The sequence below is a fragment of the Protopterus annectens genome, chromosome 2.part1 (assembly GCF_019279795.1).
Source record: "Protopterus annectens isolate FY-2018-M chromosome 2.part1, PAN1.0, whole genome shotgun sequence".
Lineage (NCBI taxonomy): Eukaryota > Metazoa > Chordata > Ceratodontiformes > Protopteridae > Protopterus > Protopterus annectens.
In genome coordinates this window covers 28,320,383-28,348,238 of record NC_056729.1, presented here as the reverse complement: position 1 = coordinate 28,348,238, position 27,856 = coordinate 28,320,383, and the positions used below count along the sequence as shown (strand labels likewise).

The window sequence follows — 27,856 nt, the reverse complement described above, 5'->3', positions numbered from 1 at the left end:
GGGAACTGGGTTGCTGCATATTCCTTGTTCATGCTGCTTCTCAATGCCATTTTTAATCAAATTGCAGGACTACATGAAAGTGTGCAGCAGCTTCAAATAGAGCAGCTTTTTTGTGCACATGTGTAAATATAAATTACCTTTAGTGGTAGTGTGTGTGTGTGTGTGTGTGTGTGTGTGTGTGTGTGTGTGTGTGTGTGTGTGTGTGTGTATGCATGCATGTATGCGTGCGTGTTTTCTGTGCATGAATGTGTGTGTGTGTGCGCGCGCACGTGTGTGTGTGTGTGTGTGTGTGTGTGTGTGTGTGTGTGTGTGTGCACGCATGCACGGGTGTGTGCATATGTGTGTGTGTATGCATGCATGTGTGTATATGCATGCATGCACGTGTGTGCATGTGTCTGTATATATGCATGTGCGTGTGTGTGTGTGTGTGTGTGTGTGTGTGTGTGTGTGTGTGTGTGTGAGTGTCTGTATAGATGCATGTTTGTGTGTGTGTGTGTGTGTGTGTGTGTGTGTGTGTGTGTGTTTACGTTTGTGTGTGTGTGTGTGTGTGTGTGTGCATACATGTATGCATGCGTGTTTTCTGTGCATGAATGTGTGTGTGTGTGTGTGTGTGTGTGTGTGTGTGTGTGTGTGCACATGGGTGTGTGTGTGTGTGTGTGTGTGTGTGTGTGTGTGTGTGTGTGTGTGTGTGTGTGTGTGTGTGTGTGTGTGTATGTGTGTCTGGATGCTGCAGTTTTCAACCCACAGTCAAGTGTCTAGAATCACATTCTCATGATACAATCTCTTTCTTGTATTATTCACAGAGAAATGCAATGGTGAGAGTTTCTTTGCTGTTTCATCAGTGCTGTCAGTCATGTTCCTAAATATAATCGACAATTTCATCTGTCACAGTGTTTTCTTAGCATCTTCCACGTCAGCACATGCTTTGAAATGATACCAGAGCTGCCCAAAGTCCTGGAGTTAAATGCACCACTAGGGCACTGTCAGTGTCAACCTTAAAATGTATTTATTTTTATTTTATTTATTTAACATTTGTTATCCAGGATAGTCCGACTGGACAGCAAGTGTTTGTTTTCAGAGGAGTCCTGGAGAGAAAAGCTCCATAAAACATAACATAATAAAAACATACAAATCACATGAACATGAAATTTCAATGTAAATGCAATAGAGAAGAAAAAAATGACAAAGCATAAAAAAAATATTACAAGTGGATGGTAGAGGTGTTACAATAAATAAAAATATCAGTTTGCAGCATTGCCCATTCCTGGAATGAATGGTTAGATAACATTTTGTACAATATATCCATTGATATTTTGATAAGTGAGCGACTTATCAAAATATCAATTTGCTGCATTGCGAATGTTACCAAACCTTAAACTGCAAGTGCATTATAGAAATGTAGCAGCAATCATAGCAAAAACAATGATGATTATAATAATCCTCCGCAGTGACCCACTGTATGCTTCCTAACTCATTGCAAATAATGTGCCACAACACTTGGAGTTGTGATGTTCTGCAGTGCCAAAGTCTGTGCACTTCACTGCTGGCCACTAATATTAAGAAATGACCAGCCAGCAATGTAGTTTCCATGTGGGAGTATCATCTACATGTCCAAGTAAGCTGCACTCCTGGTGCTTCCCAGTTTGAGACAACGAATCCCAGGAATGTATTCAAAGAAGATAATGCCATAATCAGTGGGATGGCAAATATCTAATCTTTCCCATTAGTTATAGCAGGAAATTCATTAATATGGTTTAGCTAATGAAACTCAGAAAAACTAATCTGTCATTATTTCCCCACCTGCACTTGAGTGATACACTTTGGGCGTGCCACATTCCCATGTTTACTAACCAGATATTTAAGATGTCCTTGTTCTTTGCATAGGAGATGCATTTTTACTCTTATGGAGTTGTCTACAAGTGGATGTAATTGTATAATGCATTCTATGACCTTTTCTGTTTCATTATATATCTGTGGGAATTTCTTCTAATTATAACGCCTTGGTGATTTTTTACTATATTTGACCTAATCTAATAAGATATGACATTGCTATTGATTATCTCTGCCCTAAAAGGTACATCAGAAATCGGCACATGGAATTGTAGTGAAAAGTTGTTTGCCTGCTTTAAATTCGGAGATTGCAGCCTTGCACTTCTGGCAGCTCTGGTAGTTGGATCTGAAGTTATAGCACACACTTTTTTCAGATCAGCTCACAGCTTCTGCTGAGGATCACCCTAACTATGGTATGATCACAAATTGTTCTTTGAATACCAGATATTTTATCTCCCCTCACAAAGTTTATTATATATTAGATGAGGTGGATGAGTTTGGGAGTAAACTTACACTAGCTTGCCCATCCTGGGGAGATTGGTGGACATGACTGGTTGATTTGATCCCATGCAAACAGACATCCACAAGCAACTAGGGTTATCACCTGTCCCACTTTGCAAGGGACAGTCCCTCTTTGGGCAGTTGTGCCCTGCAAAAATATTGTAAGAATGGCAACTGTCCTAAAATATTAGGGCAAAATTATTTCCCATATTTTATGTAATAGTTGCATAAAACAGTTATTCTGTATCTGAAACACTTAAATGTTATAAGAAACAGAACAAGCAACTAAAATGCTACAAAAATAAGCTTTTATTTAGGCAAAAAAGTGAAGTTCTGTCCCTTGTACTGGCCGTGGGTATGTTTTGGCCTGCAAAATCTGATGTTTGTACCACAATTGTCCCACTTTGGCCATCTAAAAAGGTGGCAACCCTACAAGCAACCAGTAGCTGTAGGACCGGAGGACATGAGCTTGGTAGTCCCAAGCTGGTGATGGTAACTCTCATGGACTGCATGTGCAAGAGCAGGCACATCAGTGAAATAGGATACGTCCATATTGACTCAGGTGCCCACATTGGTCACCACAAATAGGACTAAGGTAAAACAGAAGCACTCTTCATGTCTGCCTGTATGATTGTTGTCACCCCTGTGATGGGGAAAGAATGGGTAGCGATGCTGGTCCAGAACCCAGAAGAAGACCAGGTCTAAACATTAAGTTTAAAAAGATGGGAAGAATGACTGGAAAATGACAAAGAGAAGTAGAGAAGAACAAATGATTGGAAGGTCAAGTGTAGGTAAATAGGGGAAAAAACATTAAGAAGAAAAAAAGAGTCAGACAATTATTAAAAGGTAACTAACTCCTTAAAATGCAAAAGAACATGGACCTCACCCCAACCGATAAAAAAACAATTGGGGGGGGAAATGACAAAGCAAATATTAATAGATGAGTAGGTTGAGGAAACAGAAAACAATTATCAAACATTTGCCAGACAGCAAATCTGTAGCCGATAAAAAGGCAAGCGTTGAATATTAAGACATTTTTGTACAAGTCCACAGTGTTACTGCCCATAACTGTTGTAGAATAACTTTTAAACACATACACACACATACACACAGACACACAAACACAATACTGAATTTATAAAGTTTATCACTTGATCAGAGCACAATGAGCAGGCCTCATCTTGTACTGTTGTATAACTGTTCTGTGATTAAGCATGCTCATTAATGTAGTCTGATGAGGTCATCACTGTACTTTCACCTATGTAACTATCATCTGATTATGTACAGTAACTGACAACAGCTGCTTACAGCACTATACACATTTCCCTCTACCTTCCATCAGGGAATTTCATTGTGACTCCACAGGTTCACTAATGTCATTTGACCTGCATACAGCAGGCATACTGTGGGACATGCATAATTCATCGATTCCACTAAAATCCAGGAATAAAAACAATAAGAAAAAGATCCATTAAATTAGAAAAGTCATTTACCCGAAAAAGCAGTGCTGACATGGCCAGTGTCTAAACATGTTTTAATTTTATTAGTTTGTTAACAGGGTAAGTCTATTAAATGCATGCACCTGTCAACTTCTTAGTGCCAGAAACAGAAACAAAGTCAAAACTAATGATGGAACAAAGGTTGAAAAATTGAGAGCGATTTTAAAAATTGCTCATAAACATGGACATAGAAAGTTGCTAGAATAACATGTCATGCATTAGCTTGCATTTTATGATGGCTATGAAGTCTGAATGTCGAATGTGCGTCATTATTTAATTACTGCGTTTGTCAGAAATCCACAAATATTATGAGGAACAGACCAAAACATGAAGCAATAATCTGGAAATTCTGCAAAATTCTGGACAGCTGAGAGATATGGGTGCAAGCATATTTCATGAGTCATATCTGAAGAATGTCTGATTAAGTGACTTGCCACAAAGGAAATGGAAACTGACAGAACTGAACATAGCACTGCAGTCTTCAGCTTACTAGCACTTCATAGCTGTAACTCCTAATTCTGTATTGTCTTTTAAAATATAGATTTTTGAGAAACAATATAAACCATCAGAAAATTAAGACATAACTGACTGAATATAAAAATTCCTGACATTAATTTAGTGGATAAAGAACATAAATAAGGAGCTTATAACTACTATCTCTACCTCTAAAGGAAGAAGCATACAGGAGTGTTCAAAATATAATTTTAGAATGGCTTCTAAAGGAATCTCACCCTCAGAAATTAAAGTTTATGTCTTGAGCCAAACCGCTGAGAAGATGCAGAACTAATTAAAAACTATAACATCGCCATCTGTTGGTGTAAAACTGATAGTGCATGTCTTAGTGTGGTAGCTAATGCATAAGAAAGGCAGAGCTGATAGGATGCTGTTGGTACCATAGTAACTGTTTTCTGATTATGTTTCAGAACATTTGTAACAATACAATATTTAACTGTGAACCATGCATTGTTTAATAAAAATAACAAAGCGCAAAACAACTAAATATGTATTTAAATAAAAATAATGCTGAAATATGCAGTGACTAAAATTAATAACTAAGATTGTTTTAGAGGATGGACATCATTTACTAAAATAATTAATATATCTGTGAACTATTCTTTCCAGTGCTATTGATATATAGATTACATGCCTTGGCTACTTGCATATGTATATGGATAACTTCATATTTTAAATTAGCAACAGTATAGTATATTTACGTATCTTTTTTATGTATTATCAGAAGAAAGTATTTTGCCTATATTGACTGAAACAACTGATGCCAAAACAAGAAAAGGTATCCTGAGGAGGGCAGTTTTCTCCGAAGACCAGAGAAAGGAACTGGAAGCAATGTTTCAGAAACAGAAATATATAAGCAAAGTAGACAGAAAAAAGCTTGCAACTAATCTTGGACTGAAGGAGTCACAGGTATGAGGCTGAAGTCAGAGTATGTATGCATATTTATATATATATATATATGTATATATATATATATATATATATATATATATATATATATACACACACACACACACACACACACACACACACACACACATATATATATATATATATATATATATATATATATAAACTATTTTTTGTATCTTTATTATGTATTTGTACTTCTGTTTGATTCTTGGAATTTCCTAACACAGAATTCTGATAGTGAAGTTTCAAAATGTCTGGGAAATTATTTTTACTCCTACCCACAAGTTGTCAAATCTGGTCAGTATGATATGTATACACACACACACACACACACACACATATATATATATATATATATGTGTGTGTGTGTTTTTTGTATAAGCACAGCAGTTCCTGCCCAGGTGTCCTGCAGAGATCTACAATGCCAAAGAGACAAAAGGAGAGACTTTGGAGTGTTTAAGTACCATTTTTTTGTTTTTTCTTGTTGCTTATTGCTATTTCCACCTAAACACTCATTTTCTGGTATTTATTGCTTCTTAGAATGCTCATTTTACACTGAAATTGCATTTATTTGTGCCTGCACTTTAAAATTTGTTTTTGTTGTAAATTGTATTTTTAACTGTTACTGGCTTCCCACTTGCAACAGCCATTACTGCACTATAAAAGTGGTTTTGCATTTCTTTCTACTGTTTTCTTGAAAAAAAAACAAAAAATCTTTCTATTTTCCAACCTTACTAAGCTAGAAAAGTCCAGTTTCAGATACCTGCTGATACCTGGACTGTGTTTAAGCTTTTGTGTTTGGCCATACCTTACTTGGGCAAAAAGGAAGTTTCTTTGTTCACCAGTGAGAGTGGGGAGCGCTGAACAACCTACCTGCCCTTGGATGAGTGGTTTCTGCCCAGAAACTGTAGTTTTATTGGCCATTTTAGGCTAACTTCTATCTCTTTAATCTTTCTGATATAAAAAAACGCATTTGCATCAGAGATCATCCAAGTGCAACTAACAACGGGCAAAACTGCAATCCAAATTGTAGCTAGCAACAGATCACCCACCATGACCCAGGATCCCCATTCCACATTTCTGGAGACACTGGGAAATATGAAGGTCCTACCAAACACCCTAATACTGGGTGATTTTAACTACCCAAACATTAACTGGGAGAACTACTCAAGTACTAACTCCTTTGCCAAACCCTTCCTAGAATTTATAAACTCGAATGCCCTGGAGCAACTGGTCAACACTCCCACCAGAGGGAACAACATATTGGACCTGGTCATCACCAACATGGGCCACCGGTGTCCACACCTGACGTCAACCCCTTGCTGGGTAGATCAGACCATAGACTAATCACTCTGGATATTCACATTCTGCCCCCAACCCCAATCAAGGAAACCACAGTGAAAAACTTTTCAAAAGCAAACTTCACGTTGCTTAAGACCGAGGTAGAAAGGTTCACAGCCCCCATTCCAATGGACAATGCTGTCCAAGCTGCTGAAACCTATACAAAGGCACTCTATGATCATCTGCAGGAATGCATGGATCATGCTATCCCAAGTAAAACCAAGACTCACTCCTCCAAGAAAAGGGAACCAGTCTGGTGGACCCCTGCAATAAACAGACTCTACAATAGAAGGAGGAAACTAGTACAGATACGAGCAAAATCCCTAGAAGGAAAGACATCCCTGATCAGTATCAGCATGAAACTATGATCCCTCATTAAATCATCCAAGGCTAGCTTCGAAAGAAAAATTGCCAAGGACTCCAAATATAACCACAAAGCATTCTTTAGCTATGTCAAGAACCTAAGTGGAAACTCTCAGATCTGCTCTGAGTTGGTGCAGAATGGCACAAAATACACTGAACTGACTGATATTGCCAACATTTTGGCAGACAGGTTCAATGCAAATTTCACACCCCTCTCATCCCCTAAAGGTCCCATAACCATACCAGAAGAATGTAAGGCCCCGGCAATCACTGACACACAGGTTAAAACAGCCCTATCCAAAGCCAAAAACACAGCCTCAATGGGACTGGACGGTGTCCCAGGCTGTGTCTTACAAGAGCTCCAAAATGAACTAACCCCTCACCTAAACACACTGTTCAAACTCAGCCTGTCTACAGGCTACATATCCACAGAGTGGTGCACAGCAACAGTTATCCCACTCCACAAAAGGTGGCACCACAAAGGACCCTGGGAACTATTGCCCTATAAACCTGACTAGCCTGGTCTGCAAGGCTATGGAGCGCATCATCATGGAACTCATTAACAGAGACATTGGGAACCTCCAAACTTTGGACCCCACCCAGTTTGGTTTTGTTAAGGGCAGATCATGCCTCCTAAACCTGGTGGATGTATTTGAGACAGTCACCAAGTCATTAGATGAGGGTAAGGAGGTCCACACAACCTACCTAGCCCTCGCAAAGGCTTTCAACACGATTCCCCATTCTGGTATTATAGACAAACTCACCATCCTGAACATTAACCCCTATGTCACGAGATGGGTTGCAAATTGGCTCACAGACAGAACCCACACGGTGAGAGTTGCAGACTCTAGGTCCGACTCTAAACCGGTTACAAGTAGTGCCCCCCCAGGGCTCAGTCCTAGGACCCCTCTTGTTTGGTATATACTTCTCAGGAGTACAGGTAAGCACATGAGGACTGCAAACTAGGGGCTATAATTGATTCTCTGGCTGATACAGACACCCTCCAGAAGGGTCTCACTGAGACGAATACCTGGTGTGAAAATCATGGCCTCAAGCTGAATGCCAAAAAGTGCATAGTCATCCCCTTTGGAAAAAACAAAGTGCCCCCGACCTACCACATAGGTGGTAGTCCCCTAAATACAGAAAACGTAATAAGAGATCCGGGAACCCAAGTAGATAGCAATCTCTCCTTTCATAATCATATTGCCAAGGTGGTTAGAAAATCCTTCTACGTGGCCCACCTAATCTCAAAAGGGTTCACATCCACAACAAAGGAAGTTACTGTGCCTCTCTACTCATCACTTATTAGACCCATTATAGAATACAATGCCCCATTTGGGATGTACCTTACAAGACACCTGCAACAGCTGGAAAGACCACAAAAGTACCTCACCAAAAGGATTACTGGCCTCAAACAGATGACCTATGCAGCCTGACTAAAGAAACTCCAGCTGTACTCGGTTGCATACCACTTACTCAGAGGTGATCTCTGCTTGACATACAAGGCCATGTCCAACCCAGAATTGATGGATATGCTCCACCTAAAAAAAACCAAACAAACAAAAAAAAAAAAAATCCCTGAGAGCCACATGCTCTAAGAATATAAACCTTACCACAATGATAAATAGGACGTGCTGGAGGGATAGATTCCTGACCCAGAGACTCCCCATGCTTTGGAACAAGATTCCAGTTTACATCAGGCAGAGCCCCTCACTAGCACTCTTCAAGAGAAACCTTGACGGGTGGATGGGAAACAGAAAATTTACCCCAGGGATCAATGCAGTGGCTCTGCTGGATAGAGGCACAGGGAACTTATCTAAGGGGGTGGTGAAAGCCAACACACTCTGGTTAGGCTTATAAATGCCCTTGGGCAGATAGCATAGTACTTACCTATGAACCTATAACAACAGAGATGTGTATGGGAAGCTATCTTCAGGCAGGTATGGAGAAACTGCAGCTGAAAACTTCATTTGATGTTTCAGCTTTGTAGTTTTATTCTTTCAATCAAGTCTGCATCATCTACCCAGGTCATGTAGGGTTTTAGAGGTAAAAAAGTGTTGGAGGAAGTGTACCATGTGACAGGAAGCCATTACAGATCCTGCATCATTGGAGATGTATGGGTCGTCTTTAGTGGTACGTGTTTGTAGGTGTTGTAGATCCTTTAGTGATAGCCCTAGGTAAAGGGAATTATAAGAACTCATCTTAGAGTCACAACACCGCATATAGGCAATGTTTCCTGCGGGAATAGCTACTTTTCTCAGATGAAATTATACATATGGGGAAATGCAGTCTTAGCAGCTTCTGACACCTGCATTGAAAAAGTTGGTTAACAGTACAGAGTCATATCTAGACTCCATACTCAGTAAACAGTCTTGAGCATTTTGCCTTCAAGCAAACATCAGACAATTTGGTGACCAATTTGGCCCCTGAATCACTAACTGGGTATGCAAATAATGCTTCCAGTTTGGGACAATTTTATTTCAATCCACTGAAAGCCATCTAGGATAGATGTTTATGACTGGGTTTCTGATCATAAAATGTCTTGTAGATTTTAAACCTGTTGGGCTGTGAGGTGATTAACAGTAAAAGTAATTTCTAGCTGCTGCTTGCCTGACTGTGTGAGGTATGTTACAGATTTTAAAGCTGTTATTTGGTTTGACATGCAGCTCCATGTGGAGTGCAGTTTGTGTGCCAACATGGTTCTAACAGTAAGTTGGTATGTGAAACACTTGCTATAACAAACTTATTACGGAGAGGGTTTTATGTAAGTACCTTCCTATAGCAAGATTTTTTTTGTCTAAATTTTTGGATGACAATCATCCTCCTCTACATATTATAGTGTTTGAAGTACTGAGAGAGGATCATCATGATCAGGGAGACAAACAGATACTTCTGACTATCATTACAAGGAGATAGAAGGAAACCTCACTGTATTTGTTCTTACAATCATTGTCTTGTTTTCAGAATTTGCACATCCTTCCTGTGTCTGCATATGCTTTCACTGGGGCTGGGGGCTTCAGCTTCCCCCAGCATCCTAAAATATGTGATATTAGTGGAATTGATGATGTCAACATTGTCTGTTGTTGTATGGGATGTTTGTGTGTGTGTGTGTGTGTGTGTGTGTGTGTGTGTGTGTGTGTGTGTGTGTGTGTGTGTGTGTGTGTGTGTGTATGTGTGTATTTGAGTGTGTGTGCATGTGGTTGGGTGTGTGCACGCACATTTGTGTGTGAGTGTGCATACATGCGTGTGTATGTGTGTGCATGCATGCATTTGTGTGTGTGTGTGTGTATGTGTGTGTGTGTGTGTGCGTGTGTGTATATACATGTATGTGTATATCTGTGTGTATGTATGTGCATACATATGTGTGTGTACGTGTGTGTGTGTGTGTGTGTGTGTACATGCTTCTGAGTGTGTGCATTTGTATGTGCGTGACTGTGTGCATATATGCATGTGTGTGTGTGTGTGTTTGAGTATGTGTGCATGTGCTTGGGTGTGTGCACGCACATTTGTGTGTGAGTGTGTATACATGCGTGTGTATGTGTTTGTGCATGCATGCATTTGTGTGTGTGTGTGTGTGTGTGTGTGTGTGTGTGTGTGTGTGTGTGTGTGTGTGTATACATGTATGTGTATATCTGTGTGTATGTATGTGCATACATATGTGTGTGTGTGTGTGTGTGTGTGCGTGTGTGTGTGTTTTTGTGTGTGTGTGTGTGTGTGTGTGTGTGTGTGTGTGTGTGTGTGTGTGTGTGTGCGCATGCGCATATGTGAATATGTATATGTGTGCTTGTCATATGCTTGACAGGATAGGCTCTACCTCCCATGCCCTTGAACTGGATAAAGTGAGTGTTAAAAATGAATTAATTTCTGCTGGCAATATGCAAATTGTAAGTAACAGAAATATGGAAAATGTTACTCTGAGGAAGGTCATTTGTTCATGAGGTAGTTTCTGATGAATCACCTTTGGAGGCTACTTTGTCAAGTGAGGTTTCATGACATGGAGAAGATGACTAAAGGACCATGATTCCACATCAGCATACTGAATGCAGGGAATTAAGGACTATGTCTGAGATGATGATTTCTAGTCAAAATATGATAATTTGCTATTTTGTTACAATATCTCAGTACTATTCATGTGCTTAAGATAAACCAGAAGGTGTCAGAGAGATCAGGACTGAAATGGAACTTTTTCAGTTAAAAAGTGAACACATTCTTAACAATTTTAAATAGAAAAGACCAAGTTACTGTGTTAAGACATGTATTCTAGGTCCAGAAAAGGTTAGTAGAACCTTTATTCAAAGATTTCTTGATTAGGGAACAAGTTTCTAGGATTCCCAATGATTTTATTCGAATCAGGATGATGCTGTACACTTCCAGATCAATCAGCGACAAGGCAGCTATTACTACAGAAGCTGCGGTCTGCATAATATTATTCTCGCTATGTGACAGCCACTGCCCAATCCCTGAGTCCATAGACACCCCCATAGTTATTTGTTCTAGAATAGTGGATGGTCTACTACTCTGATTTTTTATATGGTTAGTATTATTTTCTTTTAGTATATCATCGAAGAACATTTGTGGCACATATCTTATCTGGATTTCAGCAGCTAGACAGGATGCTTTATTGCATGATTTTGTGGAAACTGATGTCAACAATAGTTTGTGATTACATGTAATGGAAAGCTGGTCATTTTAACTTCTGCTCAGTGTTGGAAATGCATCAGCCTGGAAGGCATTCCTACAGTTAATTTTTAATTTGGATCTCATTCTGTTTTTTCTTCCCCATTACATTCAAGATCACTATACAGATTTGATATTTTACCACAGGTCTTAGTACATACTACTGGTGTTAAAACTGATAAAATTCACTTGAACTTCATCTACTGAAGCTTGCCTTTTCAACAGCATGCTAAAAGGCCACATTTTACTGGGAAAAAAGTCCACTATTGCCCTTCAAAAAGATTAGGTCCTGATGTGTTTTATGATGTTACATCTGCTAGCTATGATGGGAGAAGTGAAGAATCATGATGATTTATGTATATAAAATGAAAATAACTGCCATGTCTGTCACTTCCAATGAGTATGTTTTTATTACCATCTTCATCTTGTTTCTTTGGCTTCATGGTTTTTTGCAGAATTTATGCAGTATGGCAAAAGGACTGAGGGATTAGGAAGAAAACTAACTTTGCCAACTAACTTCTTCTGTGGCATAATTTTGGAATCTATCATACAATATTTACCTGCTGTTTTGAGAACTGATCAGCTTATCGATCTTAGGTTGTGGATAAACTGTAGTTCAGATGGACTACCCCTGAAATGTGGAATAATGAAATTACAGTGTGATGAGTTTGCTTTTTTTTTTTTTTTGAGAACAGCAAATCAGTCAGGATAGAAGTTAGCCTGTCCCTCAAGATCATGGCTGTCAGTAGCCATCGTAACCTTAATGCCTATCAAGCACTCAAAGTAAGTCCAGTTTTTCAGAAACATGTGGGCTGTATACCAACCAATTGGTGCAGGGCAAGATGGCTGGTTGCATCACCAGCCAGCTGGGTTTTAATAGTTCATAGGTTCATACATTCATAGGTAGGTTATGGTTATCTGCCCGAGGGCATTTATAAGCCTAGCCAGAGTGTGTCAGCTTTCGCCGCCCCATTGATTAATTAACTGAGCCTCTGTCAAGAAGAGCCAATGAAGTGATCCCAGGGGTGTATTTTCTGTTATCCATCCACTCTTCAAGGTTTCTCTTGAAGAGTGTTAGTGAGGGGCTCTGCCTAATGTAGTTAGGAATTTTGTTCCAATGCATGGGGAGTCTCTGTGACAGGAATCTATCCCTCCAGCATGTTCTATTATTGTTGTGGTGAGGTTTAGCTCACTAGAGTGAGTGGCTCGCAGTGACTTGGATTTCTTTAGGTGGAGCATGTCCATCAATTCTGAGCTGGACATGGCTTTGTAAGTCAGGCAGAGATCACCTCTGAGTAAGCGATATGCCACTGAGTACAGCCAGAGTTTTTCCAGTCGGGCTGCATAGGACATATGTTTGAGGCCAGTAATCCTGTTGTTGAGGTACTTTTGTGGTCTTTCCAGCTGTTGGAAGTGTCTTGTGAGGTACATCCCAAATGGGGCATTGTACTCTATGATGGGTCTGATGAGTGATGAGTAGAGGGGCACTATAACCTCTTTATTTCTAGATGCAAACCCTATACTAATTAGATGGGCTACATAGAAGGATTTCCTAACTACTTTGGCAATATGATTGTCAAAGGAGAGATTACTATCTACCTGGGTCCCCAGATCTCTTATTACCTCTTCTGTATTAAGGGGGCTGCCGCCTATGTGGTAATTTATGGGTGTTTTGTTTTTCCCAAATAGGATGATTATGCATTTTTTGGCATTTAGTTTGAGACCATGACTTTGACACCAGGTGTCCATCTCAGTAAGGCCCTTTTGGAGAATGTCCGCGTCAGCTGGAGAGTCAATTATGGCTCCCAGTTTGCAGTCATCGGCGAACTTGGTTAGCCGTAGTCCTCCTGTGTTTGTCTGTACTTCTAAGAAGTATATGCTGAACAGTAGGGGTCCCAGGACCGAGCCTTGTGGGACAACACTTGTGACTGGTTTAGAGTTGGACCTAGAGCATGCTATTCTTACCGTGTGAGTTCTGTCTGTAAGCCAGTTGGCAACCCATATCATGACATAGGGGTTTATGTTAAGGCTGGTGAGTTTTTCTATAATTCCCGAGTGGGGAATGGTGTCAAAAGCCTTGGCGAGGTCAAGGTAGGCTGTGTGAACCACCTTCCCCTAATCTATGGCCTTGGTGACTGTCTCGAAGAAGTCAACCAGGTTTAGTAGGCATGATCTGCCCTTAACAAAGCCGAACTGGGTTGGGTCAAGTGTTTGGAGGTTTCCAATGTCTTTGTTAATGAGTTCCATGATGATGCGCTCCATAGCCTTGCAGACCAGGCTAGTCAGGCTTATGGGGTGATAGTTACCAGGGTCAGTTGTGGCCCCTCCTTTGTAGAGTGGAATAACTGTTGCTGTGCACCATATTATGGGCACGTAGCCTGTGGAGAGGCTGAGGTTGAACAGTGTGTTTAGGTGGGGGGTTAGTTCATTCTGTAGTTCATGCAAGACGCAGCCTGGGACACCATCTGGCCCCATTGCCGCTGTGCTTTTGGCTTTTGAAAGGACTATTTTCACCTGTGTGTCTGTGATTTCTGGGACACTACACTTTTCCGGTATTGTTGTGGGCCCTTTTTGGGGTGAGAGGGGGGTGAAGTTTGCACTGAATCTATCTGCCAGGATGTTGGCAATATCAGTAGGTTCAGTATATTTTGTGCTATTTTGCACTAGCTCAGAGCATATCTGCAAGTTGCCACTTAGATTCTTGACACAGCTAAACAAGGCTTTGTGGTTATCTTTCGAATCCTTGGCTATTTTTCTTTCGAAGTTAGCCTTGGATGATTTTATGAGGGACCTTATTTTCTTACTGATACTGATCAGGGATGTCTTTCCTTCTTGGGATTTGCTTTTTTTCTGAACTAGTTTCCTCCTTCTATTGTATAGCCTGGTTATGGCAGGGATCCACCAGACTGGTTTCCTTCTCTTAGGGGAGTGAGTCTTGTCACTCTTGGGATTGGCTGGAATGGGAAGGACTGAGCAGCTGAGAGCAGTTTTCCTTTCTTGGAGGCAGGGTGAGCATGTGTTATGTTTCCTACTCAGTGGAGGCTAGCAGGTAATATCAAGAGGAACTCTACATTCCAGGGAATGCTTGTATGGTAGCATGCATATACACTGACAGCAATGGCTTGCACATAAGATACCCTTACATCTACTTATGTAATGGATTAAATAACCATTTAGGCCTCTCAAGTTTAGTCCTGCCATTCTCAAACATGAAGAAAGAGTTCTTCCATTTCGAAATCCTCACCTTCCTGGGACATGTGAGGTCTACATAGAGCAGACAAGAATGACTGGCAGGTGTTTTCATGTCAGAGAGGAATGGGATCTTAAAAAGAAAACATCTGTAAACATGACATAACCCTGTAAGCTCTAGTTAGCATGGTTCCTGTTCTTTTTTGCTTTTTTATAGCCTGTATTAATATCAGATGACAGATTTTCACTAGTATTATTCATAACATATTGGAGTATACTGATTTCTATTGACCTCTGATAACAGGCAGTAATAGTTTCCACTTTGGGGCACCCTCTATCATGCATTGGCAGGCCCATATTGTCGCTTTTGTGTTGGTACACGAATAAACGAGTCTTTGTGGGTTCTGTTTAAGCAGCTTTATTCTATACAAACACATTACTGTAAAGCGCATTTGATTGCAACTAAGTAACTTATATGCAACTAACTGCTGTGATCATACATGCTTATACACTGGCTGCTTCTTCAAAATGGCACTAGGAGATTGCACATGTCTGAAATGTATACGTGCACGCACAGCCTTGCATGCTTCTTAAAGACATAGTGCACACATGCTGCACTCTGATCTACATCCTCCCTCTTTGAGAAATAGATTGTGCAATTTGTCATGAGACATTTAGCAAGCAGAAATCACAAATAATGTACATGCATTACATAATACTAAGTACACATCTATATGCAATCAAGTCCACATTGCTGTGTATTTCACACTAGGCTTAGAAACTCGTCCATATCATGTGACAAACTGAGAATCAGTTTTAGCAACTGGAACAGTCTCTGCAAAATGCTTGACCTGTGGAATGTTTGAATTACTCTCTGGAACAGAATCAGCCTTTCAAACACAAACTGGTCTGGAAACAATGTCTGACTCAGTCTTTGATTTAGAGTCTGCATCACAGATACAATGCTGTGATGGCAATGGTAATGATTCTGGTACAGGAAGATGTCTGCGATTCCTCCTATACTCTACACCCTCAGAACTTACCCACTAAGATCTCAGCTCGGCACGGATGCCTGTTAGCTGTCCTATTCGATCAAAACTTTTCGTTGTCTGGATTCATACCATCTCTCCTTCCCTCAATGAATGAAGAAATCTGCTTGATATGTTATAACTAGATTTCTGGATATTACACTTCTTCAACAATTGAGCCTTGACGGTTTTATTGTTCTTAGAGTTAGGCTTCAACAAACTTGATGAAATAGGTAGCGTAGTTCTAGTTTGTCTGGAAAGTAGTCTTTGAGCAGGTGAGCCAAGAATATCGTCACAAGGTATGTTTCTGAGATTAAGTAAATTCGAGAATATATCAGTATTGTAACATTTTGACTTTTCAAGTAATTGCTTTGCACTCTATACTGCACATTCAGCTAGACCATTGGATTGAGAATATTTAGGACTACTAGTGACATGTACAAAATCCCATTTTCTCACAAATTTCTGAAACAACTGGCTAGTAAATTAAGTACCATTGTCAGAATAAAGTTTGTGAGGACTACCATGAATTGAAAAAACAATGTTAATGATAACAGCTGTTGAGGTTAAGTTTGGTAGCAGATCAATTTCAAAGCAGTTCAAGTAAGAGTCTACCAAAACCAAATAGTGTTGATTATTCCATTCAAAGATATCAATTGCAACAGTAGACCAAGGTAGTTCAGGTATTGGATTTAGCTGAAATGGCTCTTTTTGCAAATGTGCTCTGGTACTATTACATATCGAACAAGAAGAAAGAATACTATCAATGTCTTTGGATAATGAAGGCCAAAATTCTAGTTCTCTAGCCATTCTCTTAGTGGATAATAAACCTGGGTGTCCACAATGCAAAATCTGAATATATTCATGCTGTAATGAAACAGGAACAATTTTTGGACCTTTGAAAATGATACCATCTACCATCAACAATTCATCTGTGTAGGGAAAGTATGATTGCACCTTAGGTGATACACTGGATTGTTTTGATGGCCATCCAACACTGATGTAGTGATTGAGCTTTTGTGAAATTCGATCAGCCGTAGTGTGATCTCTCAACTCATCGAGTTTATTGGTGGAAAAATTATGCACTGACATTACATCTAAGTCAAAATTTTCAGCATCAAGCAGTTCTGTTGTACTTCTAGGCGATCTGGGCTAAAGTATCAGCCAGATAAAGCAATTTACCTTTAGTGTAGATGATTTTGAAATTGCACTTTTGCAATTTGAGCATTATTCTTTGTAATCTTGCAGGAGCAGAATGCATAGTTTCTTTAGAATAGTAACTAGAGCTGATGATCACTTTCAATTTGAATAGCTCGACCATAAATATAATCGTGAAACTTGGAACATAAAAAATTATTGCTAGAAGTTCTTTCTCCATTTGAGCATAATGCATCTCAGTTTGAGTAAGTCTCCTAGATGCATAGGCTACTGGTCTGCCCTCTTGTAGAATAACTGCACCAAGACCAAAATTAGAAGCTTCACAGGATTGAAAAACTGGTTTATTCACATCATAGTACCTTAATGTAGGGGGGGGTGCAATTTTCTGCTTAAGGTCATCAAATGCCTTCTGTTGATGTAACCATGACCATACAACATTCTTTTGTGTTATTTCTCTTAACAGTGCTGTCCCCTCACTGAAATCTGGTATAAACTTGCCCAAATAACTGACCATGCCCAGAAAACACTGTAAACTCTGCATATTATCTGGTGCTGACATCTCTAAAATAGCTGTTTGTTTGGTTGAGTCAGGTTTTAAGCCTGTAATTGTAAACAAATATCCTATGTAGCTTACTTTTGGAAGTCTGAATTTGCACTTCAGAGGATTGAGCTTCAAATTTACTTAATGCACTCTATCTAGAACTTTCTTGAGGTTTCTGTAATGCTTTGCTTCGTCACTGCCTCCAACTAGTAGATCTACTATTATGGCACAAAGATAACGTGAAAAAATTTGTTCCATTGCATGCTGAAAAACTTCATTTGCAGAATTTATTCCAAATGGCATCCTTAGAAATCTGTATCTGCGAAATGGGATACTAAAAGTAGTTAGAAATGAGGATTTGTGATCAAGCATCACTTGCCAAAATGAACTCTTTGCATCCAAAACAGAAAATACAGTAGCATTTGGTATTAGAGCTGTGAGTTCCTCTACTGTGTGCATTGGATGATATGGCCTCTTTAATGCTTTCTTCAAATCTCTGGGGTCAATGCATATTCTGATTTCATCTGAGCCTTTCTTGTGAGTGGCTACCATGGCTAACTCTCATTCAGTTGGTTCTGCGACTGGACAAATCACACCTTGTTGCACCATCTTGTCCAAATGAGCTTTGACTTTATCTTGCATAGCTATTGGAACTCTTCTTGCTGGTCTGACCACTGGAGTTACTTTGAGGTCTAATTTCATAGAATACACAGCTGGAAGCTTGCCTAACTTCTCATCAAAAATATCAGCGTACGTTGAGAAAATAACTTCTGCAAAACTTGGACTTGGAACTGCACTCACATGATGAAATTCTTTAGCAAAAGAAAGCAGATTCATTCTCAAACTATCTTTGAGACCTAGTAAAGATTGCACTGGCTGTTGGACATTATAGAATAATAAGTTGTAACAGTTTTCAGCCAAATAACATGGAAGCATTACTGAACCTTCGGTTCGAATTTCTTCACCTCCATACGCAACAAGTCTCGCACTGCTGGTTACATTGAGTTGTTCATTGGTTCTCACTTTTGCAAATGTATCTGCTGATATAACATTGCATTTTGATCCAGTGTCTACTTTGAGCTCTGTGAATTTCCCATTGATCCAGCCTGTGCAAAACACTTCACTCCTTGTCAATAGGTTTACTGTGTCAACTCTTTCTCCCAGCACTGATACACCATCTACATAAAAATTTGATTTTGGCTCTACTTTATCAACTTGTTTTCTTGCATGACCTTTATAAATGCATGAAGCTTTCTTCACTTTCAAAAGTTTTGCAAATTGTTTCATTTTTTACACTTATGGCACTGCTGACCATACGCTAAACATTTCTCTCTTTTAGATTCATGATTTGCACCAGTTTTGACAGTTAACAATAAAGCTTAACTTAGGTTTTGCTGACTCATGCTTGTATGGCACTGAGATGGAGGTGGAGCTTGCACTTCTCCTGGAACTGCCTTTTTTAGGCAAGGCTCAAATTCTAAACCTACCACCCTAGAACACAAAAAAAGAAAAAAAACTAAGGGTAATGCTGCTCAATGCCAGAAGTCTCAATCTCAAGATGCATGCACTCGAGGCCCTTCTCAGTATGGAGAACATCGATGTCTGTGCTGTGACAGAAATCTGGTTCAAGGCTCCTGAGAGCACCCCAGCACTATCAGGTTTCACCTCATATCATGCGTTCCGGCCCCAAAATCCGGACATCACCAAGAAAGGAGGGGGGGTGTCCATATTCATAAAGGACACACACCTCAAGGTTGGTGGCAACGCACGATGCATCGGAGACCATCCAGGTGCAATTAACCATAGGCAAGACTGCTCTGCAATTTGTAGCATGTTACAGGCCACCCTCTCAAACTCAGGAACCTCACATGGCCTTCCTGAAAACACTGGAGGGGATAAATGTATCTCCAAATACCATCATACTAGGTGATTTCAACTACCCTAATATAGACTGGGAACACTACTCAAGCCCAAACACTCTAGCCCAAAGGTTCCTGGAGTTCATAAACTCAAATGCCATGGAACAACTAGTCACCATCCCCACAAGAGGAGAAAACATACTTGATCTCATCATCATGAACATGGGATCACAATGTTCAACACGGAAGTATACCCCTCACTGGTGAGATCAGATCATAAACTAATCTCTGGAGGTCCTCATCCCGCCCCACCTGAAATAAAAAGACCACAGTGAAAAACTTCTCAAAAGCCGACTTCACACTTCTAAAAACTAGTGTGGTCTCCTTTAAGGCCCCTGAGCCAGTGGTAAACATTACTCAGACCGCTGAATCACTTACAAATGCCTTCTACCAGCACCTACAGGACTGCATGGATCAGGCAATCCCAAACAAAACTAAGACTCTTTGTACCAAAGGCAAGCGTCCAGTCTGGTGGACCCCAGCCATAAACAAGTTCTACAACAAAAGGAGGAAGCTCCTACAAGATAGAGCAAAATCCTTGAAAGGTAAGACACCTTTGATCATTATAAGTAAAAAACTAAGAGCTCTCATAAAATCATCCAAGGCAAATTTTGAGAGAAAAATCACCAAGGACTCAAAAGACAATCATAAGGCCTTCTTTAGCTATGTTAGAAACCTAGGAGGAAACTCCCAGATATGCTCAGAATTAGTTCAAAATGATGTGAAGATTACTGAACCTACACACATTGCCAACATACTGGCTGACAGGTTCTGTGCAAACTTCTCTCCCCCTCCCCCCCAAAAGGAGAGATATCTATACCAGAGGATTGTAGCCCCCCAAACATCTCCAACGCCCAGGTGAGAACTGCTCTCTCCAAGGCAAACACAGCATCCATGGGACCAGATGGTGTCCCCGGCTGTGTGCTCCACGAACTCAATGAGTAATTAAACCCGCAGTTAGGACAGCTGTTTAATCTTAGCCTCACCTCAGGGTACGTACCCAAGGAGTGGCACACGGCGACTGTGGTCCCTTCATAAGGGCGGTGCCTCCACTGACCCTGGAAATTACCGTCCCATTAGCTTGACAAACCTTATCTGCAAAGCCACAGAGAGGATCATAATGGAACTCATAAATAAAGACATAGGGAACTTGCAGACTTTGGATCCAACCCAGTTTGGCTTTGTCAAAGGCAGATCATGCCTCTTAAACTTGGTTGACTTTTTCGAAACAGTCACCAAGGCCATTGATGAGGGCAAGGCAGTCCATACAGCCTACCTCGACCTGGCAAAGGCCTTCGACACAATACCCCACTCAGGTATCATCGAAAAACTCATCAGCTTAAATGTAAACCCATACAACACAAGATGGGTTGCAAACTGGCTAAGTGACAGAACCCACAGGGTCAGAGTTGCTGGCGCCATGTCAGACTCAAAGCCTGTCACAAGTGGTGTCCCACAGGGCTCAGTCCTGGGACCACTCTTGTTCGGCATCTACTTTTCTGAAGTACAAGCAAACACAGGAGGGTTATGGCTGACAAAGTTTGCAGATGACTGCAAACTGGGCACCATAGTCGAAAACACATCTGACACAGATATCCTTCAGAAGGGCCTCACAGAAACGGATAACTGGTGCCAGAGCCATGGCCTAAAGTTAAACGCCAAGAAATGCATAGTCATACCCTTCGGGAAAAACAAGGTTACCCCTAGCTACCATATAGGTGGCAATCCACTGAGCACAGAAGAAGTCATCAGGGATCTGGGGACCCAGGTTGACAGTAACCTTTCGTTTGACACTCATGTTGCCAAAGTAGTTAGGAAAACCTTCTACATTGCCCACCTGATCATGAAGGGATTCACATCTAGATCTAGGGAGGTCATCGTCCCCCTGTACTCATCACTCATTAGACCTATGACTGAGTACAATGCCCCATTCGGAATGTATCTGACCTGACACCTGCAGCAGCTCGAAAGGCCCCAAAAGTTCCTCACCAAAAGGATAAAGGGTCTCAAAAATATGTCTTATGCTGCCAGACTGAAAGAACTCCAGCTCTATTCAGTCACATACCGCTTGCTCAGAGGTGACCTGTGCCTGACATATAAGGCCATGTCAAACCCAGATTTGATGAATATGCTTCACCTCAAAAAATCTAGATCCCTCAGAACCACAAGGGCGGGAGACTTAAACCTTGACACAGTTATTAATAGAACGTGCTGGAGGGACAGATTCATCACCCAGAGACTCCCTATGCTGTGGAACAAAATGTGAGGAACATGTGAGGCAGAGCACCTCGCTGGCCTTGTTCAAGAGGAATCTTGACCGATGGATGGGAGATCGCAGATATACCCCAGGGATTACTTCAGTGTCACTGCTTGACAGAGGCACAGCAAAATAATAGACATAGTTTTCTTCAAACTAAAGGGGTGGCGAAAGCCACCTAACTATGGGCTAGGCTTATAAATGCCCTTGGGCAGATAGCCTAGTATGAACCTATGAACCTATGAACTTTCTTCGGAATTCCTATGGTTACTCTTTGCTTAGGACTGTTTCTGCTTGCCACGTGTTGCATACTGTCTACGTTTGCTCTGGAGCTTACTGAAACCACACTTTTGTCATTTATAAGCATGTTCGTGTGCCTCTCTGTTACCTCATGGATCTGACAAATCTCTGTTGCCTTGCTTCGTGTCAAATCACAGTCATGAAGCAAAATCTTCCTCACAGCAGCACTATTAATACCACATACAAGTCTATCCTTTATCAGCTCATCTTTCAAGTCACCAAACTGACACATTTTGCCCTTGTTCCTCAAGTCAGTTATATAAGCTGCAAATGTTTCCTCTGGCTTCTGATTTCTTGTGTAAAACAAATGTAATGTTCATCTGGGGGTTGCACATTTCTCCGAACTTACACTTTAAACACTCTGGGTCTTCTCTGGATTCAGCTTGCACAACAATATGGCCATCTGCACCTTCACCTTCATACACTGCTGGTGCATATACAAATGATCGCTCTCTTTCTATAGCCTCAGATCCTGCTGGATTCAACAAAATAAATGCCCTTGTGCATACATCTCTATCTGCATAAGCTGCTTGTATAAAAATATTATACTCCTGTTCAAATATTCTCCAGATCTCTGCAATATTCTGGTCAAACACAAGCGGTTGTGGTTTGCTAAATCTCTCCGCCATATTAACACATGCCAGTGAAGGGTCTAGCAAGTACATAGAAATATATACACACAGACACACACACACACACACACACACACACACACACACACACACACACACACACACACACACACACACACACACACACACACATGTACACATAGGTGCACAGGTAATTGGCATGAACATTCAGTTTGGTTAATGCTCTTCTTCTTTACAGCTCCACTTCCTTTCTTTGCACTTACTGGTATTGTGTGAGTGAATAACCACCTAATGCTTTCAATTGTCTGGACTTTGAAAAATAAACCTCTTGGGCTTCTCGATGCTTTATTGCACTTTGTGAAATACCTTTGCAAATTTCTTAATGCTTCACTGTGCTTTATGAAATAGCCTTTTAGTTTCTCGATGCTTCACGAAACTCAGCGGAATAGCTTTTCAACTTATTTACTGCTTTACAGAGCTTTCAACAGAATAGCTTTTCAACTTATTTACTGCTTTACGGAGCTTAACGTAATACTTTCTTGGACTTTGCAATGCTTTATGAACCTCGATAAGTTTCTCAGACTGCGATACTTTTATGAGTTTCAATAAGTTTTGCGGACTTTGCGATGCTTTTTTTTGAACTTTGATAGGTAAAGGCAACAATGCTGAATCATCTGCTACTGGAATTGGTAAAGGCAAAAATGCAAAATGGAATGTTCCCAAAATGGCAGCACCTTGCCAGGCAACTCTTTACAGTACAAGAAGCACTCTGTAATGGCGGCACTCTGCGTACAGCCGCACCCAGAACAAGAACCTTTCTTCAAACAACCATGCTTCAATTGAATTACACGAGATAGTTGCACTTTACACACAGTGAACTCTTTGAAATACATGCACAGTAATAAGCACATACTGCAGCACTTTTGCACACTCTGAGAAACTTAAATGTCTTTAGTGACTTTTTCGATATCAAACGAAGTTGCAGTTATGTCCAAACACAGCACTTTTCCCAACATAGCAGTTGCCTTGCCTTAATTTTTTATCTGCTGTACCCCTTTTCTTTCTCATTTATTTGTTATTCTTTGTGCTTGTTTAAACCCTTTTTCTTTTTATGCCCAACGTACTTTCTTTGTGCTCGTTTTACTCTAAACATGCCCATTTATGCCTTAAACACACTCTTTCTGCTCTAAACATGCTTGTTTTATCTTTAACATGCTCGTTTTATCTTTAAATATGCTTGTTTCATCAAACACTTTTATCTTAAACATTTTCTTTAGTTAAACGTTTTCAGCTTTCCACTTGCCTGATAATGCGGTTTATGGCCTTGTAACGCCTTTTCTTTCCTCTTTGCGTTGAGTAAATAATTTGTGTTGCTTTTCATTACCTTTAATTCCTTCTGGTTATGTTCACACTGTTTTCTCTTGGTTTTACCTTCACTGTTGCCTTTACATCTCATGGCTCCAAATGTTTTGTTCTTTTCCATCCCGGTTCTGGCACCATGTTGCTTTTGTGTTGGCACACGAATAAATGAGTCTTCATGGGCAGCCTTATTCTATACAAGCAAATTACTGTAAAACATATTTGACTAAAACTAAGTAACTTGTATGCAAACTAACTGCTGTGATCATACATGCTTACACACTGGCTGCTTCTTCAAAATGACACTAAAGATTGCATGTGTCTGGAATTTATACATGCACACACAGCCTTGCATGCTTCTTAAAGACAAAGCACACGCATGCTACACTCTGATCTACACATATATAATCCCAGTTTCCTGGCTGCACAATTTTGAGTCATAACAGATTAGTAGAGAATCAGACATCCATGCAATGTTTCAAATTATCTCAGAAGAAATTGAAATGGACTGGTCTGGCAGGCAGTCATCACGACATGGAGAGGCAGGGTACATGAGATGTTTTCCTTCATCTATCATGCCTCATTCAGTGGCAACTTTCTAGACTGTTTGACTCTCTGTACTGGCTGAAAATGTACAAACTGTTAAATTAACTGAATTTGCTGCCTATTACATTTATTCCACATCATTACACTGTTATTATTGTAATTCAGACAATAAATTTCCCTCTTGATTGATACGTTCTGCTCTTAGTTTGCTTGTTTGCTCATTTCAAAGCATTCCTCAGTTTTTTTTCCTTTTCCCATGTGTGTAGTTTACTATTACACAGCTGGAACTCATGGAGCAAATCTTCAGCTCTTCTTAGCTCTGTGGACAGTTAGAATGTTCCAAACCCATAAAACAGTACCATAATCATACAGTATAGGCAGGGTGGTGGTGACTCCGTAGAAAGCATACAAGTTACTGTCATGGTGCTGAATCAGATTAATCCCTAAAGGGACGATAGCATCCAAAGCAATGAGAAAATTCAATAATTCATGGGACAGGCACAGAAGAATTATTTTTTGTTTGGAAAAAAGTAAATAAATTGTTATTTAGGTAGTGTCCACAGCTTATGCAGAAATAGATCAATGGAAGAGCAGGCAATCCAAGCTTTCTTTATATATTGACAAAATCTGTGCTTATGTGATATTGAAAATTAATAAATTTATCTAAGGCATGTGGGCAAGAAGAAAATGAAAAACCTTCAACAGTTTACATTTCAGAACTGATGGGCATATGCAGCCCAGTCTAACTCAGTCAGTTATGATATGAAAGGTTTTAGGCAGCTATAATCTGCCATTGGTATATTACAGAGAGGGTCTGCAGACATTTCATATAGGTTACAACTGCAACTCCTAAGCTGTGCCTCTGATCAATAAGGATAAAAGATAGGTTGTTTACTATTTTGTTTCTCCAGTTCAACACATTCTATGCACTAATGGGTCAAGACAGGAGGTGGGATTGAAAAACCCTTGACCCAATCACAGACCACTCATCCTGAGGTGACATTTTTACCATTGTCCTTTGTGATCACAAACATGCACCTGATAGACTGTTTTCTCAGATTCTGGCAGGCCTCAGTGGCATGACATGCATGCCATGCCACACGTGACGTGCACATGGAAGTATAAGCAAGATGTGTTCCTTATCTGGCACTATACAGACAACTTCTACGAGATATTAGAAATGTATACCCTCTAGTTCCTCCTGTCCTGCAGCTCCATTGCCTTTCACAAATCATTAAACATGTAGTAGAATTATTTTTGTTTGAAAGTGAGTTCAGTAGGCACATTTACGGTAATGGGAAAAAGAGAAAAGTTAGACAGTGAACCTAAGGAAGTGATCTGCTGCAGCTTCAGAGAACATTTATGAGGAGGGGAATAGAGATATAACTAATGACACACACACAGGAGGAATGATAAACTTTTATTTAGTTTGAGATGCAACACACTAAGATCATTGCTGATTCCCATAGCAAGTAAGAGAATTCTTTTAACAGATGACTACAAACTAGTGCTAATAACCCTAAATGTTATTCTTTATTTCATGTTGGGGTCATTTTGTTGGTATACCACCAACAACTGGTTTACGTCTCCCTCTTACCGTAATGGCATGTTATGAAAGAACAAAACAGATGATTTAAAATAAATGTTTAACAGTGTAAAAATGTTGACTAGTCTGACTTTATTTGAAACTAGGACATTACAGTGTCTATTACTCAAGAAGTCTGCAGTATTCTAAGCATTGTTTTTTTACTAATATACATCTATGGAATTAAAAGGATTAGAAAAGTGCTTGTTTCTTTAATAGTCCCATTTGTAAAACTAAACACAAAGATTACATTTTATGCAGAAAATGTAAGATATGAGACCACCAATAAATGACCACTACAACTTCTTAGTGGTATTTTATTTTCTTACATTTGTGGGCTAGAAAAGACTGGCACAATACAGCAACTGTCTGAATAGCATTTAACTAAAACATTGCATTCTTACAAGAATTACCTGAAAATTGTTAAATTACTATTGCACCAGTTAAGAGTACTGAATAGTGAATTGAAATGTAACATTGTTTTTAATTCATTTCTTTTCAGGTAAAGATTTGGTTCCAGAACAGACGAATGAAATGGCGAAACTCTAAAGAAAAAGAAATACTTTCGAACAGATGTGCCCATGACAATTCTCCACAAGAAAGTGATATTTCAGTGTCTTCAAATAGTTACAGTCCACAGTGCACACCGTTTAATGTTTCTTTCACTAAGGAAAAAAAGGCAAATACTGAATATAGTGAGAAGTCTCCTGTAATATCAGAAGGACAAATATGCAGGAATACATCAGTATTTGAAAGATCCAGGTTACTTGGAAAAAGACTGTTTTTATACCCAGAACCAGGAAACAGTCGCAGATAATATTGAGAGAATAAGCAAAAATATGATCAAAGTGAGGTATAAATTTGCTATTAGTGTCAAGGTTTTTATATGACTAAACATGTACTACAAAACATTGGTCAACAACTTAAAAAATGGAAAATATCACCAAATCAATGTAACTATTTTTTTATGAGTTACTAAACTGTTTTACATTTTAATATGCTCTACTTTTACATTTTGTAATTGAAAGCACTGCTTTTTTAAGCTATTTAAAGTTTTGATAAGTATGGTCCCATTTGCTGATGACATTTGCTGTGTACTCTAGATAACAGAAACAACAATATGTTATGTTAAATTCCTTATTACAAATTACTCATAAAGTCCAACAGGCAGACCAGCTGTTTTACATACATCAGTCTTAAACTGTTCAGGAAAATTACACATCTTCATTGTGGGTGAATAATTACTGAGTACATCAAGACTTCTAAAACTAAACAGAAAATTATAAGAGTCTGTTTGGAATTTCTTAGTTTCGTATTCATTAATGTTCATAAATTTACAGTCATAGTTAAAATCTGCCATGTACACTGACATGATTAATTTAATCTGAAGTTGTAAACTCAATGTAAATAATGTTTATTGTGTGGTTCAAGTATGTAAATAGATACTAAATAATGGAAACTTTATTAAAAGTTTGTATTATAAGGCATTTTGTTTTGCAGGTTTTCTCTCAGATGTATCCTAAACATTGGCAGCTCATCATATAATCTTTTGAAATTCATAATTATTTCATTTTCAAAAATAAGCATACATTCAGCATTTGCAATGGAATAGTGTTAGTATGACTGTGCTACATAAATAATGAAATAATAAATAAACTGCTGTGGGGCAATATAAACATACATTTGTCATAGACTGAAAGGGTGTACCATCAAAATGTTGAGGCTGAAGTGTGCGACAACGGATA

General features: G+C 39.6%; 1 protein-coding gene across 1 annotated transcript in view; it reads left to right on the top strand.

The window, feature by feature from the left end:
• DBX2 (developing brain homeobox 2) overlaps positions 1–27,598 on the top strand; it is a 101,988-nt gene extending 74,390 nt beyond the window's left edge. The window contains exons 3-4 of the mRNA XM_044061995.1: positions 5,068–5,252; positions 26,614–27,598. Coding sequence (XP_043917930.1) covers positions 5,068–5,252; positions 26,614–26,928 — 500 coding nt within the window. The 3' untranslated portion in view covers positions 26,929–27,598. The remainder of the gene's footprint in view (positions 1–5,067; positions 5,253–26,613) is intronic.
• The last annotated feature ends 258 nt before the right edge of the window (positions 27,599–27,856 follow it).